Below are 15999 nucleotides of genomic sequence, written 5' to 3'. Positions count from 1 at the left end.
GCATATATGAAATGGTGGGTTGTAGCGTACAGTGTCTGTATTGTATAAATAGTTTATGTATTAATAAGTAGTGCAAATGGAAGTCTTGCCAGAGTACTTCCCCAGAATCTTGGGTGGCAAGTGACTGTGTTGATACCTCAGTTTTCATTCTGCCTTTTAACTTAGGATGAGCAAAACTTCGATTTTGATTGAACTGTTTCTAAAATGGTAGAAGTAGCAGATCACTTACTATTTCAAATTAGCCTGTTTGAGAGTCTTCTCTAAATGATGCAGGTTTTATTTTAGGGAAAAGTCTATACTAGATTTCCTTTTTAGGCACTAGCTCTAACAAAGCCAAACCTTTTGGGCTGTTAAGCATCATTGAAATGAATCCTGTTTGCTCTCCCTTAACTGGTGTTAAAGACCAGCGTAGACAGGCTTACGTTTCTGTTTTTGAATTGGTAAATACATAACCACTTCATAAAACATGCACTGGGCAGCAAGTCGTCTCGGGTTCTCCTGAGAAAGAAGCTTCTGTCACTATCAATTTACTTCTTTCTTTTAGGAAAATGTTGATGGAGGTGAACAGTTTACTGTTTAAAGTATTTCTCATATATTATTGCTTATGATTATACCATGCAGTCACAAGCATTGGCCCACGTGGAATGGATCCTGGATGCATATAGCAGGGTTGCTAATAATATTGGATAATAGAGCATTTATGAAATAATTAATTTGCATTTGTAACAGGTTTCCTACTGAGATCAGAATCTTTAAGAACTTAATCCTTACTTCCTTGTTTCCATTCTGTAGCCTTAACATCTCTACTGTTTGTAGCTGAACTATATCCTTGCCAGTCCTTCCCAAGACTGCTTTCAGTGACATATATAAATCAGTAACATATCTGCGTATACTCATGCTTATATTTCCATAATCTGTATATTTGGAGTTACTGTAAACCTCATATATTGACCAAGGACAAGGTCCTGAATCTATAACCCGCTTTGTACCCCAGTGCTATCAGAGAGTATGAAACGATCTTATTGTCCAATCATACTGCCAGAGGGTACCAGGATGGAATATGGTATCTTAATCCAGATTTTTATCTCCATAGAAAGAGTTATGATAACTCTGCGGTGTGTACATGAGGAATATACTGAACCATGTACCTGCACTCTGCAACATTTTCATGGGAAACTACAAGGCTGTAAACCTTTTACGCTGTCACCTTACTCTTCCCTTCATGATGCAATACAAGACTATTAATTTACAGATGTTTATACTCCTTATACCTTATAAAAGAAAATTCTACAGTTGCATAGAATTGAATTGTTTACAGAGGTTATTTCAATTTTTTTCAAAAACCAAAGTCTGGATAAAACGTTTAAACATAAAACCTATAGAAGAAACTCAAAGGAAATTTTATACTGTGGCTCTGAATAGTGTTTGCAGATGTTTGCTGAACAGAATCTCTTAAACTTGCATGACCATGATTTCATTTGATAAGGCCAATTAAAATGGGTTATGCTGAAAGCCTCTTTGCATGTACAATATAAAATTAAATAACAGATTTCTGTAAAACTATATGCAAAGAAGAAACAAGACAGACACAGAAAGAAGGAATCTAAATCCACTGTTTGTTTTTGTTACACACTAAACAAATTACATTTTATGTTGGCATTGGAAAACCAGAGTCTGTTTGACAAAAATATTTTTCTTATTTCCCCTCTGCTTCCCCACTATATTTTAATGACAACCCCTGGCTTCACGCAAGAGAAGACATATCAACGAATAAGTAATCTCTGCAGAGAATTTCAGGATGTTGTTGAACTTCTTTGTTCAACATGAAGAAAGAACCGTAACATTTAGGGTGTCTTTCCTCCTTTGTATGCATTTTATCCACTTTTCTGATAAATTATTACAATATTAAGGGTAAATTATTTGAATGAGAATTACCATTTAGATCATTTACTGGACTCTTGAGTTTTCTCTGTGGCTGAACTTTTTGTATCATTCAAAGCCCAGTAACAGTTAAAAATAATGTTTTCTACTGGCATTGTATCTCATATTTAAGGATCTGAAAGTGGTATGTAAATACTATTTTAGCCTTAAGTCTAGCTTCCCCTCCTGTACTCCTCCAGTGATGGTACTGTATACTTACGTAAAGTTTTGTGAGTGTGTAAGGCTGACCAGATACAAACTTCCCAAAGAAAAATGGTACAGACAGGCTTTAGGCAAGTCCCAGGCCAGGTCTAGAAGCACACAGCAACTCTGCATCCGTTTTTATAGACAGGTACTCCAGGATTGCCGCAGCTCCCCACTGCACAGCCCACTTATTCCCCAGCTTTGGAGAAGTACAGATGGAGCACAAAGCTTCTCTAAACTTCTTGCAGTTGTTCCTTGGCCAACTGAAAATCCTGAGTTTAAATATCTCTTGCAAATGTTTACATATGGATTGCACTTGTGGCTTCTGAACATCTCTAGAAAAATAGTATTTATTACTTTCTAAGGTGCACTGTGCCATAATTTTGGCTTGGACTTGAATGCTTCACAGAACATTTAGTGTGTGGTGATTGTGGGACATTAAGTATTTATAAGCTTCACCACAAAAGGATATTCTTCTGTAAAACAGTGTATTCCTTTAACCATGAAATGATTTTTTCCTTCCTAAATGAGGTATTTTTAAACCCATTTTTCCTTTTCATGTATAAAATTGTAATCTAATTTTGACATTTAAACCTGGGAATGAAGTCACCATGGGAGGAGCAGGCATCCATTTGCTGCGTGGATTTGGCTGCCTAACTGCCCTCCTATGTGGCCCCTGGAAAGAGAATTCTAAATTCGTGCTGTAGCTAAAGTGAGTGGTGCTTGAGGAGCCCTTTCATTCCCACTGCCAAGTAATTTGTCTTAATGGTGATCTCAGTGCAAGAACAGTTTCAACTTTATTCGCACAGACGGGCGTACATGAAGGTGGACTCTCAGCTGTCCTGTCGGGCTGCTCTGGGATATGGAAAGCTCTGTCGTGTGCATTAGTAGAGTGCCCTTGTCTTAGGTGAACAGAAGTTACCTCCAAACCAGTAGACCTAAGAGCACTTCCCAGCTTGAGGGTCCAGGTGCCTACTCCGGCATCAGCCTGATCCATGTCACGGAGAAACTTGGGAACGTACCATCCCCTTCCACAAAAACATGGTTTACTTGGGATATGCGGCCACTCCAGGCAAGTCTCATACAGCTGCCTCGAGGATGCAGGCCCCCGGGGTGTACCGCAGGTCGGGCACAGGCACTGAACGGTCTAGGTTAGCTGCAAAAGCCTTGTTAAAACTAGTGTTCCTCTGGAGGAAAAATCACTTTAAACCAGTAGGTATCAGGGTCTTGAAGCAGGTGTCTGCTAAATGGGTCACTGAATCCAGCAATGACTCGTCCCCTGGTTTATTTTCAGAAAGCCAGATTGCAAACAGTTACTTGAGCAGTCCCAGTAGAGTAACTGTTCCCCACTTCGAGTAGGGGGTTCACAATCTGGCTCAAATTAAAGCCATCTGGCAGCATTTTCTTATATACATTCTGAGCCAGAAACCTTCACCCTCATCATGTTCAATCAGCAGGATGCCTAACAGAGAAGGGTACTATTCCACATGAGTAATGGTGGTAGAAACTGTCCCCTACATGATTTCGCATTGGTGAGTTTTTCCTGTTGTAAATTTCTAACAGTCCCATCAGCCATGTGTAGCTCATTAATCTACAGTGAAACATATCTTAAGAAGCTGCCAAAGCAACTAGAAAAAAATATATAGCCTGAAGAAGTTGGTCTTTAGCTAAAGGTCAGATAGAATTGTACAGGAAGCCTCTAAAGAAAGGAATCTTCTGAAGCTGAAGTTATAACAAGTAATACGAGTTGCTGAAAAGCCACAATGTCTAATTATAAAGAAAAAAACATCTCTGTAAATGGAGTGGACAGGTTTGCACAACTTTTGTAAAGCTAAAATTAAAAATATGACCATACAGTTGAAAACCCACAGTAAACTTTTCTGTTATATTTAATTAACCCACAGTTATTTGGGACTAATTGCCCAGGATTTTTTGTTTTTAAGAGATGTTATATGGATTTTGGACAAACTTCCCTTAACATTAAATGTCAGCTACATCTTAACAGCTTAGAGGGTTCGTGCTGCAGTGTGAGAGCTATTAGCATACTGGAAAATGTCACCGTTTCTTTCAAGGGTGTGTGGTGGTTTGTGATTTGAATCTACGTGTTCAGGGATGACATTACAGAAATCCTCTGCAGAGGAGCAAAGCTAGGGTGCAGAGCCTCCAGAAACGGTCAGCAAGAGTTGCTGACATCCTCTGAAAAATAGATAAAGGACTGGCAATACAAAGCCATTAAGAGTGAAGGGGATTCCTGGTAGAAGATTTGCTGTGTCCTCTCTGAAACTTCAGGAACACGGTTAGTGAGGCTGTGACCTGGAAGGTGGATCACCTGCTCCAACAGCAGGCAGGATACAGGTGAAATGGAGAGACAAAATGTCACTAAGGGCAAACCTGGGTATAGGTTACCTTGTCCTCCTTGAAGTTCCTTTGGTGTCATTTTCACTTTTCAAGTTTACTTTAATTTCTTCTGACCTGTATCTGTTTCAATTCAGAAAAAGTATCACTCACCCTCACTTGAGTCCACAAGAAATTTTTTCGGTGTGTAGCTGATACCACACAAAACAAATCTTCATCTCCGTGCTGTCTTCTCAGAAAGAGGCAGAAGAGACCCTGAGCTTCTGAGTGTGTCGGCGCGCCTAGGTGTGAAATCAGTCCGTTCCTGCATAGCAGTGAGCGACGCAGGGCAGGGCAGAAAGGAAACACGTAGTGATATTCAAAGAACAGTTTTTGAGAGCATGATTCTGGTCAGAGACCGTATCCTCAGCAGACACAAATGGCGCTACAGCATTTTAATCAAGCAAAGCGCTTGAACCGGAGAGTGCACAGATCCCTTATGGCAGAAACACTCCTTGGACGCGCCCTAGACAGTTAGTCCGGTGTCAGCCTGGCAGCCAGCTAGGTCCATTGCAGCAGAGGTTCTAGGTTCCTCTCTAGTCACCAGAGAAACGGGTACCACAGGGCACTCCAGGGCTCAGGTAGGATAACCTGTTGCCTAACCTGCCCTTTTTGCTGACCAAAGATGGAGCTGAGGGTACCTGTACCCCTAATTTGGAAATAAAATTAAGCGGGAGACACCAGAAACCTTTATGATTACTGCATTAAGTATATCTACATTTTTAGTCAGATAAAGTACCTAATTTCCATAGACTATAATAGATTTAAGGATCCACCTGCTTTTAAGAATTACTTTTTTAAGAATTACTTCCCTAAACTCTGCTTTTTTCCTCCCCTTTGAGCACCGCAGAGGGTGAGCCCATATAACCCAGTCTTGTGCAACACCAGAAGGTTTGCTCTGAGGGCTTCAGTTTTTCCTCTCATTCCAGCCCTAGCTCAGATACAAACTAATCAGTTGTGCGCACTTTGGTTTTGTTTATTTTAACCATGGCAGAGTATGGCTTAGGAAATCAGTCCTTTTTCATGGTAAAAAATGCGGCTGCACCAAAGCATGCAAGTTCTGATCAGTCTCTGCATTCCTCTAAAATCAGAGTCTCCAGAGCTCTTTGGCATGTCCTATGAATTCGGATTTTATTTCTGTGGAGCTAATATACAGGCTGTTAATGTAGCAAGGAGATTCCAACATAGGCGCAATACTTGGAATCTTCATGTGTGCTCTGCTCTCTTTTATTCTATAGAGATGGTTAGTTGGACTGCTCCTCCAAACAGAAAAGATACGAGGGTTTCTCTATTACTGGAGGCGTTTGGTGTTGAAAGCTAAAAATATGTGAATTATTTCTTTATTTTAGAATAGGACTTACAGAGTACAGACATGTTTGCTGTCCTGAAGATAATTTTACCTGAACAGCACAATGCCAGAGAAGAAAAGCAAACTGTAAATTTTTTTTGTTGTTTTTTTAAAACACAACTGTAGTTTTCTGAAATAAGATGCTTTGCACAACCCACCAATAGCTAATGTAATCATACCGGCCTTTAACCGATACCGATTTAGTAAATGTCCACAAACGAGTCTGAAAAATAACGTACAGCCACTCTTTCTCACTGGAGCACTGCTTGAAAGGATTGCTTTCGCATCAAGGGAAAGCCAGCGTCAAGGTAGCAAATTCTCCCCTGCACGGAGCGGCCCTCCGGGGAGCCAAGGCCGTCAAGGACACAGCTCAGGTCTTTTGGCTGGCAGCCAGCAGCTGGAGCGCCCATCCTGGTCGCCAGTTCGTAACACGACGAGTGCAACACGACCCCAGAGATTTTTAAGGTAATCTGGCCAGTAGAGCATTGCTCTACCAAAGGGTGGTCTCCGAATCAATCACAGCCTTTGGCAAGCCTGTTGCCCGACAATTGAAACCAGACATGTTTTCAGTTCATTCTTTGGGTTACTACTGTTCAATGGTGATTTACAAGAGAGTGTGAGCTATGGCAATCTCTCACGCAACTTTAGATATTCCCTAAACGAATGCACATTTAGAAATCTCCTTGCTCTAAAACAATGGCTTATAAGAAAAGACTATTTAAAGAGAAACCATCCTTAAAAATAGGCCGAGCTGCCTTTCTTCAACATTCGAAAGTACTGAGGCAGCGCTCTGCAAAACAGCGCAAGTAACTCCAGCAGCAACCAAATCCAGTGGGGTAAAACACACCTTTAAATGGGAAACCGAAATACGCTTTTCCTGTGTGATACTCTCAAGATGACATCTGGGGGGGGTGGGGGGGTGGCACTCGATTTTCTCATGTCTGTCCTTGTTTGAAATGCATCCAGAAGGCTTGTTCAAAAGACAGCAACGCGGGGTTTCTCAGTAGCAGGCTGTATTGAATTACAAAATAAATATCACCAGAGGCAGTATCACCAGTAGCAGAACACTGCTGCGTTCAGTGTTTCTCTATCACTTTAGACTACTTGTATCTCTCTCAGCACTATATTTTCAGCATTTACAGTTGCGATTTACACTTACTCTGGAGAAGGAGAAAGGGATTGTGCAGGTGCTGAAGAAGTTTTAGCCTGTAGGGGTTGCAAATCTGGAGTATACATGCAAGAGACTTCACTGGACGCAATTTTATTTCCAGTCTTTCAAGGAATATTTCTGCATAACCTTGCAAATCTAGATTGCGGAAATCATCAGCAGTGGCTCCAGAACTTGGCTGTTGGCACAGAACAGCCACGTAGGGACTCCCATGTGTCTGGGCCAGATAACAAGTTCTGGTTTGGATACAGGGCTCGTCTCTCTTCTTTTATCTTTATTTGAGTGTTTCTTCGGCCATTTTAGAAAGCAAGAGAAACCAGAAGCTGAAATGAGGAGAGTTAAATGTACAAAATTTCTCCTTTAAAGGAAAATTTACATGTAGAAATAAAATGAGGGATGTTTGGAGGTGCTTTAACAAGAGTGTGCTGTGAAATAGGGAAACGTACTGCGGTAGGTACCCCCCAGAGAATAAAGTCCACTTATCTAATATTTAGTGCCCAAACAGCTCAAGTAAACAAATTTATTCATAAATTATGTCACACATGCTTCTGGTAAACAATAGCTCTCCAATAGCAGCCATGGTATTAAAGCAAATAGAACTATGCGGGGAGAGAAAAACAATCAACTGCAACCGTTTATGTCTCACTGTTCAGGCTTGGTGGAGGTCTCTACCCCACCGCCGCACGCGTTTGGGCGTGCGCACCCCCCACACCCCCTTCCCAGAGGAACTGCTTTTTCATGGCACTGTAGAAAAACCGTGGCCAAGATCCTGGCCCTAGCCTTTGATCCCAGTAGGTCAATACCACGCCGTACCTGTCGGGGCTTGACATCTCCTCACACCCACACAGGCAGCGCTGACACTGGCTGGTAGCACCCACTAAAAATAAACCCCGAAAACCGAACAGAAAGCACCTGCGCTCTCCACTGTACCTTTAATTAGCATTATTTACAGTCAGGGTGGGCACCGCGTCACTGTGAAAATATTTGAGAGGGCTTCCTTACCTATGCACTGGGAAATACGGGTAATCACGTTTTCGTTCATCTCAGTTCAAACAAAGTCATTGGTGGTTTTTTGTGCTTCGATGGTGGGGTTTTTCAAGAAAAGGTCTGTCCACAGCGTTACACAATTGATGCAGATTTGGCCCGGAGCAGCCACACAAGGCCCTGGGCCAGCACGTGCTGCCAGTGGCTGCCGTGGGTACGTTTCAGTGTTCTCGTGACTCAGATTTGCTGGTGTTTGAAACCCTGAAAGCTTTAGATTAACGCCCTAATGCACGGTGCAGCTAACACTTGAACTTGTAGCTTGGCTCTGCAAAGTAAAAGGAGAGGCTGGGTTTGCTCTTGACACAGCAAATAGCTAGAGCATGTGCATGAAGTTATCAACATGAAAAAATGTGTACGTTGTACGGTGATGAACTCTAAATACTATTTTATTAGGGCTTTTAAAGAAGACGTAGGTGAGCTTTTGCAGAGCACTTTTAGCCTAGAGAGTTCCAATATAAAAGATGAATTACCAAAAAAATACATCATTTACTCTGGTTTTGTGTGTTCCTTTTGTAGTCAATATTAATGGATGACTGTAGTACTTAATACTTTCATTTTGTTTAGTTTCCACCTTTAAGCTATACCAGCGTGCGAAGCACGTGTACAGTGAAGCCGCCAGAGTGCTGGAATTTCAGAAGATCTGCGGCGAAGCACCTGCCAATGCAATCCAGCTGCTGGGAGAATTAATGAACCAGAGCTATATCAGCTGCAGGGAAATGTACGAATGCAGCTGTCCTGAGCTGGATCGGCTGGTAGACATCTGCCTGTAAGTTTTGACCACAAGGAAGAGTAATCGCCTGTTGAGAATATTGTTTGAATTGATGAGAAAATATGACATCGCTGGCTATTGCAATTTTAAAATGAAAGTATTCTTGTCTCTTATTACAAAATTAATCTCCTGCAGGGACATTACATGGTCAATTGTTTCCCTACTGGCATCTGTGTAATACTTTCAGATGAAAGCTGCAGTTTATGGCTTTATTACAGACTTTGCTTTTGGACTGACTCATCGTCACAAGTGTTACGTTAGACTGTTGGCTATTCTTTTTTTAAGTCGTAGAAGAAGTCATAACTGGTTTTCTTAAAACAACATCTTAGTGGCTCTATTTGAACTCCCTTTCTTTTTGTGTATTTCTTAACCATTTCAGAACTGCTGCCATGGGAATTCCGGGGCATAACCAAGCTGTTCTACATTCTTAGGTGCCTTGAAATCATAAATGATATATTGTGAAGGGCTATTGCAATTTTTTTTTTAGTTTTAAAAATATGTTTTCCAGGGTATCAGATAGGTTGGGCAGCATTTCAGTGTTTAAAAGATGAGTGTGTTACTTGTTACAAAGGCTCACACTCTGCTTCTCCCCTCCGCATTGTGTGTCTGAGCTTTCCCCACATTACAGTCTCCATCTGTGCCCCAGCCTCATTCTTTTAGCGGGGTTCCTTAACTCGGGTTGGCCGCTATCAAACAAGCCCTCTCAACTTGAAAACACATTCCCTGAGAGTGTCATTTTTGTCCCCTCTCTTCTCCCTCTGTTCCTCCCCAGTTTCATGTCCTTTAGCCAGAATAAACAGAGTTGGAGGAACAGCATGAAGCGAGCTGGAAATCACAGGTTGTTGTGTGTAGCAGGCTGTTACAGTCATAACTGCTGCAGCGGACGATGAGATCTGGTGTAACCAGGTGTTAATCCAGAAAATAAAAACAAATACTTAGCACTCGCATTCTACAAAGTATTTCATCCTTACCACAGGACCAGCATGAAAGGATGTACATTTTTCTGTTCCTCTTATTTTCCATTTTTATAGTACATTTAATCATGGGACAGACATACTAAATTTTATCTAAATTCATTGCCTATAGAGGGAATTAATGGAATCATAGAATCATTTAGGTTGGAAAAGACCTTTGAGATCATCAAGTCAATCCATAAACGCAGCACTGCCAAGCCCACCACTAAACCATGTCCCCAAGCACCTACATGTTTTTTCAACACCCCCAGGCACGGTGACTCCACCTCACCCCTGGGCAGCCTGTGCCAGTGCCTGACCACCCTTCCAGCGAAGACATTTTTCCTAATCTCCAATCTAAGCCTCCCCTGGTGCGACTTGAGGCCATTTCTTCTTGTCCTACTGCTTATTATCTGGGAGAAGAGACCGACCCCTGCCTGCCTACAGCTGTGGGGAGCTGTGGGGTCCCCCCTGAGCCCCCTCCTCTCCAGGCTGACCCCCCCCAGGTCCCTCAGCTGCTCCCCATGGGACTTGTGCCCCAGCCCCGCTGCCCATCTCTGGACACGCTCCAGCCTCTCAACATCCCCAGTTGTAGCGTGGCGCCCAAATCCAGAGTATTTGAGGTCTGGCCGCAGCAGTGCCGAGTGCAGTACAGTGCCACATTCAGTGGTTGGGGATCATTTTAACAGTGGTTTGGGGGAATAAAGAGCCGCCCACCTGAGCTTCTGCACCGCTACTCCATCCCCGCCTGTGCCCCAGCCCCCTTCTCCCAGCTGCTTCCTTCATTCACTTCATCACAGCTCTTGGTAACACCACCTTTGTACTTCTCATCTGTTATGGTTCGTACTTCTCCTTGGAGAAGGGTGTGCTTGGTCTGGGAAGCTCTGCCCCGAGCCCAAGCGTTACTGCCCCCCTTCCAGAGAGGAGATACAGGGTGCTGTAGGTATTTGCAGGCCTGAGGTCAAGAAACATCATTTGACTGTCTTCTACAAGTAAATATCCCATCCTCTGTCTATATTTTGCGATCTTAATGAAGACAGAAGCTGTTTCAATTTGAAGCTAAAAACACCAAATACCACCTAAAAAGGAAAGTTACAAAAATATTTCTTCTGCAACTGGCTTTTTTTTGTTTTTAACTAAGAAATTAGTCTGGCTTATAATGAAAATAAGAATTTTACAAATGTGCAATTTGCCATGTTTGTAAAATTGCAATAAGAAAAAGAATTTGTACGTCTATACTCACATGGATTTTGTACGTTGTAATACCCATTTACCACGTTTGTAAATTGACGCAGTATGATACAAATTATTATTTAGGTCAGTCTGATTTCTTTTGCAGACAAGATGGAGTGGCCTCTGAGCCAGAAGACTAAACTTAAAAACTGAACAGAAGAGTTTTGGACATTCACAGATCACTCTGCAGATGGGATACACGTGCTGTTTTGTGATAAAACACAGAGAAGCCCTGACAGCCATTGGACAGCCTGACAGTAATTTAGCAATACGATTTTTGTTTCAGGAGTGAGTCCAGTACGTAACTCTCAGGCTGTGTTCAGTTTATCGTATCACGTAGTGATCACGTAATAGAATAAGCTGTGACAGTCACTCGGTGGGGCAGTTCCACCGTGGTTATCCCAGCTGCTCAAGGGGGACTGCTGGGCGGTGTGTGAGAAGGGAGAGCTGTCTCCAGAGTCTGCTGAAGGCAGAAACTGCTCAGCCGAGTTATCAAAAACCTTGGGCTGCAGAGTCTTGATCCAGTTCAAGGTGCCAGCACCGACTGTTCTGCGACACCGCTGGCAGAGGAAGAGCCTTCACACTTCACACCCGCGTTATTTTTAGGTGCAGCAACTAGTCGGTGTCGCTGCCTCAGTCAGTAGCATCTGATGACTGAACTTTGCCAAAGTGACCGGCCATTCTGGGTGCCTTCACTAAGGGTGTCCAGCTTGAATCATACTGACAGGGCCTGCTCTCAGAAATGCTGGGGAAAACGATCCTGTTTCAATTAGGGGAAAACAAGTAGGTGTAATAAACCGACAAGATTTGCACTACGGCGTGGAGTTACCTGTGCTGGGTATTTAAACAAACTAGCCCGGATGCTAGCAGTAGCCTACTGCAGCGTGAAGCTCAGCACGGGGAGGGAAATTCTGTTTCTCATTTATGCTGAGCTACGTGCTTTCATGGGTAGGCGGCAGCCGCTCTGAGCTGGCCCGGGTGTCGTGACACCGACTTGCAGGCAGTAGCAGAGACACGGCCACAGAACCCAAAGGAAAGGAGTATGCGGTTAGGATTTTACTAAATTAAATTAAAATTAATCCGGGCATTTTGGTTCCAGGGACCAAAATATAAATAGTGAAGGAAAAAAAGTGACGCGTGTGCCCATTACAGCAGATCTCTAACTTACCAGCAGAAGAGCCCACAGCTAGTATGAGCATTGCTAAGCACTGCAATGCAGTGTAATTCCTGTAAAACGATTTCTAATTGGTATATTAACGTTACTTAATTGAGGGGGTGGTGTGTTAATTACATTCATTGCACAGAATCAAGTAAATTCTTTGTTCATTATTCTTCACAGTCCTGTCCCATCAAGAGTATTTCCTAAGAAATGCATCTTTCTTCTTGAGAAGTTTGATAATCCTTCAATTTTTCTCTGACTCTGTGATTAGATTTCTAAAAGCATGTAGCTATTCTAGGTGACTGCAGCTTAAGCCAGCAGCATCTAATTTTTGGGATCGATTGGATAAAAGTCTTAGCTTTTCTCAGGTTGTACATTAAAAAACTAAGGGACATAACATCACTCATCTCTCTAGGAAAGCTTGGCTGATGCGATTATAGAAATGGCTAGGAACTACACAAATCACATTCTTTACTTAAGATGATATACAGCTGCCCTGTAACTTTAAAAAGCCTTTCCAAAAATACATTCCACAGAATTGCCCGAGTCTACTGCTGCTCTCTCCTTACAAGGTTTAAACTGTGAAGAATAATCTGCATATCCAGATGTTTTCTGTTTTCCCTAGATCTTTATGTTTTACTGTACAACCTCTGCCAAGAAAGAAAGGGATCCATACTTGCTGTGGTTTGTAGTGCTGAAAACTGTAACCACTAGTTGGTCAGTTGTTTTTCTTCTTTTTGCAAACACAGGAGACTTGTACTTTCTCTAACCTATCTCATGTTGGTAGTAGCTGTTTTACCTGTTAGTCTTTTCAAGTAAGTAACAGAAGATTTACTAAACAATTAAGGAATAAAAAATTGGTTCTGAACTCCTGAATTCATTAGGTACTTTTGAAAATCTCTCAGCATTCTTGAGTGTTGCAAATAACTTGCTTTCATTCTCTTATTCTCCATCTTTTGGGGGTATAAATCCCGACAATTTGTGTTACCAGCCGTGCCCCTTCTAGCTGAAGACAGCCGAATCCTCTCTGAGCGCTTTAAAAAAACCCACAGTTTTTACATTACATCGCGGTGCGTTATGGTAGCCAGGTCAGCCTGCGTTTTATCAAGACTCTTACCACTGGTGATTTTCTTAAAGCTGCAAAGCTTGTAGTCGTGGCGCAATCTGAAAATCCAACAAAACAAACAAAAAACCACCCTACAAAAAGAAGTTTGCAGCTCTTTCAGAACCAGAGGGGCTTGAAGATGCCATTCAATAGTGCACTAAGCTACAAAAACAGAGTAAGAACCCTCCGCACACCATTTGGACATCTACATCGCATTGTGTTAACCCTGTGCTAAGTAGCTGATTCATAGTTTTGAGTGCTTGGAATTAACAATGTTGCTCTGATTGTCTCACCTCTTAGAGCACAATTATCTTTAAAGTGAGGTTCTGTGATGTCTCACCTATCACTTCCACATACCAAACTATGGGACTTCCCTTTTTATTCTTCCCTCCGCTGCAGTACTCACGTTTTTACTCTCATTTACATGCATACCCTTTTGTCGTAAGCCAATTCTCTTTTTACCCAGTGAGTACTGGAATCGGGTATATAAACTCCTCAAAAAGGCAAATGCCAGAACCTGGGCCCAGAAGCTGAGGGCCTCCGACACTGGACTGCAGATACATTGCCTGTCCTGCGTGCTCCCTCTTTCCCTCTATCCCTTGTCCTCACGGCTGCAGCACAGCCCCGGCGGTGCAGAGGTTTCCCCCGCACCCCGCGTTAAATCAGTGTCTCCCGCTGTGTGGGCGAGTGCTGCATCCGCCAGATTATTGCCTGCTCGTACCCCTCTTCGTAAAGGCAAGTGCACGGCGGAGAGGGGCTGGCTGGGAACCCCACTGCGCCCGAGGAGTCCGGCTTAGGACTCGACTGATTAAGACTTGACACAGACCGTTTCAGCCCTGGTCCAAAGGTCACTTCCTCATGTTTAACCTAGATCCTCCCACGCGCCGCAGCGCCGGCGGATTCGGAACGAGGTGCTCACTTCTGAAGCCGTGTAACACCAGGAACCTCTCGTTTCAGATGTTGCAGCACCACGCATCAAAATGCCAAGTTCCTCAGCATTAAGCCCCAAGTGCCTAATCACATCACCACATTTGAAACCGTTAGCCACAGTATTTTGAAACACAGTGACTTCAGCTCTGGAACAGGCATATTTTCTGTCTACATTATGCTTTATTTCAACTAAGTATTTTAAAATGACTCAGTAAAAATGAGGCATGAGCATGACCACAGAGAATTATGAAATCAGTAAAAGGTTCAGAGCAATTCTGAAGGGATTTCAGTTGCCCACCAAAATAAAAGCCAGACACCATCTGAAATACAAAGTTCTGGCCAAGGTAACAGACCAAGTGAGTGCAGACGGTCCGAGTCCGCCGACTCTGGGAAGTGGATTGGGCCTTACAAAGGCGATGGGAATTTCCCTATTGATTGCAGTTGAGACTGGATTGGATCCTGCTCATTTTAGGAGGTTGCTCCATGGACCAAAAACTATAAAAATGAGCGGCTTACAGGAACACTGAGTAAAATAGAACACCAACAGGAAATAAAGAATGAACATAAAATCGAGTCAATATGAAGGGTGGCACCACACAGACAACACTGAAGAAAGTGTTTCTGCTCAAGAAGAGATGTAAGCATGTTTAGAATCAAACACATATGTAAGTACTTGCTTGAAATATGACCTAAACCTCTCCTAACCCAGCAGTATACCAGATTCATTTCACATAAAATGCACATATGAAAAATTACCACAGCCTACTCGGAATGAGCTGTCATTTTCCAAGGTTATTCACATGATGCTGTCTCTCCCTCCAACACATTCTAGGACTGGTAAATCTCCCCATGCCTGGCTACGGCTATTGGAAACGTAGCAAAAGTATTTGTTTGCAGATCAGATTAGATCTCTCATGAGAATAGGATTTCAAATCAGTTTTCTAAACGATCCCGTTCTGACTAGGTTAGAAAAGCCCCAAAGAAACCTATTACGTGGTATTTTCCTACTTTGAATCTAAGTAAAGATCAGGAACACAGGTAAGCAAACTGGTGAAAATAATTACACTAAAGCCTAATGAGGTGGTGTCTGAATCTTCCAGAGCAATGGCATGGGATTTGCTGTAGGACATTTCTAGCAGGCCAGTGTCTTGAGGCTGGGAACGGTTTATATTTTGGATGTCATTTATTTGTCATTGTTCTTTCTTTTCACCCTCTTCATTAAGAGCATTTTTTTCTTCTGGGACTAAATTCCTGTTTCACCTCTACTGCTGTAAATCTGCTAAGTTCATGAGGTTCCTCTAAAGAGAGATACCCAGCTCTGTCTGCTCAGCATAAAGGACGTCCGAGTGCAGCAGTGACTCCGTATGACTTCTGAAGAGCTTCTGAACTCTCCTTTTCTTGACTGGCATGCTCAGCAGTCCTGCAGAAGCCTGTGAATCTTCAGCATGTTTCAGATCTGTCCTGGAAGAATAGAGCTATTTGTCTTTGCCACATTAGAAAATGGCTTGCATGCCTACATCCTGTGCAATTAGTTTATGAACCCTCTTTTGTTATTTTTGTCATGTATTTCTGTTTTCACTTCTGATGTCTTATGAATGTTGCTAACACAATTCCTTTCTTCTCCTGCTTTCTTCTTCTCAGCTGCACTGTGATACTTAAAACAGCTGATGCTGAAGCATTACAAAAAAGGGTGACTGACTTTTGGAATTGACAGAAATAACTATATTGCAGTTTAAAGCCTCAGCACTTTTTTTTTTTTTTTGTCCAAATGG

The 15999-nt window shown here is 42.5% G+C and overlaps 1 protein-coding gene and 1 long non-coding RNA gene across 2 annotated transcripts in view; one reads left to right on the top strand and one right to left on the bottom strand.

Moving 5' to 3' along the window:
* The window catches only part of GALK2 (galactokinase 2), a 48729-nt gene that overhangs the window by 32079 nt on the left and 651 nt on the right, over nt 1–15999 (top strand). Inside the window, exon 9 of the mRNA XM_037394895.1 lies at nt 8643–8844. Within this exon, the coding sequence (XP_037250792.1) occupies nt 8643–8844 (202 nt within the window). The remainder of the gene's footprint in view (nt 1–8642; nt 8845–15999) is intronic.
* Nucleotides 11–15999, bottom strand: part of LOC119151223 — a 102652-nt gene continuing 86663 nt past the window's right edge. The window contains exon 7 of the long non-coding RNA XR_005105343.1: nt 11–8343. This is a non-coding gene — a long non-coding RNA (uncharacterized LOC119151223). The remainder of the gene's footprint in view (nt 8344–15999) is intronic.

The sequence above is a fragment of the Falco rusticolus genome, chromosome 7 (assembly GCF_015220075.1).
Source record: "Falco rusticolus isolate bFalRus1 chromosome 7, bFalRus1.pri, whole genome shotgun sequence".
Classification (NCBI taxonomy): Eukaryota; Metazoa; Chordata; class Aves; order Falconiformes; family Falconidae; genus Falco; species Falco rusticolus.
This window is presented reverse-complemented; position numbering and strand designations above follow the sequence as displayed.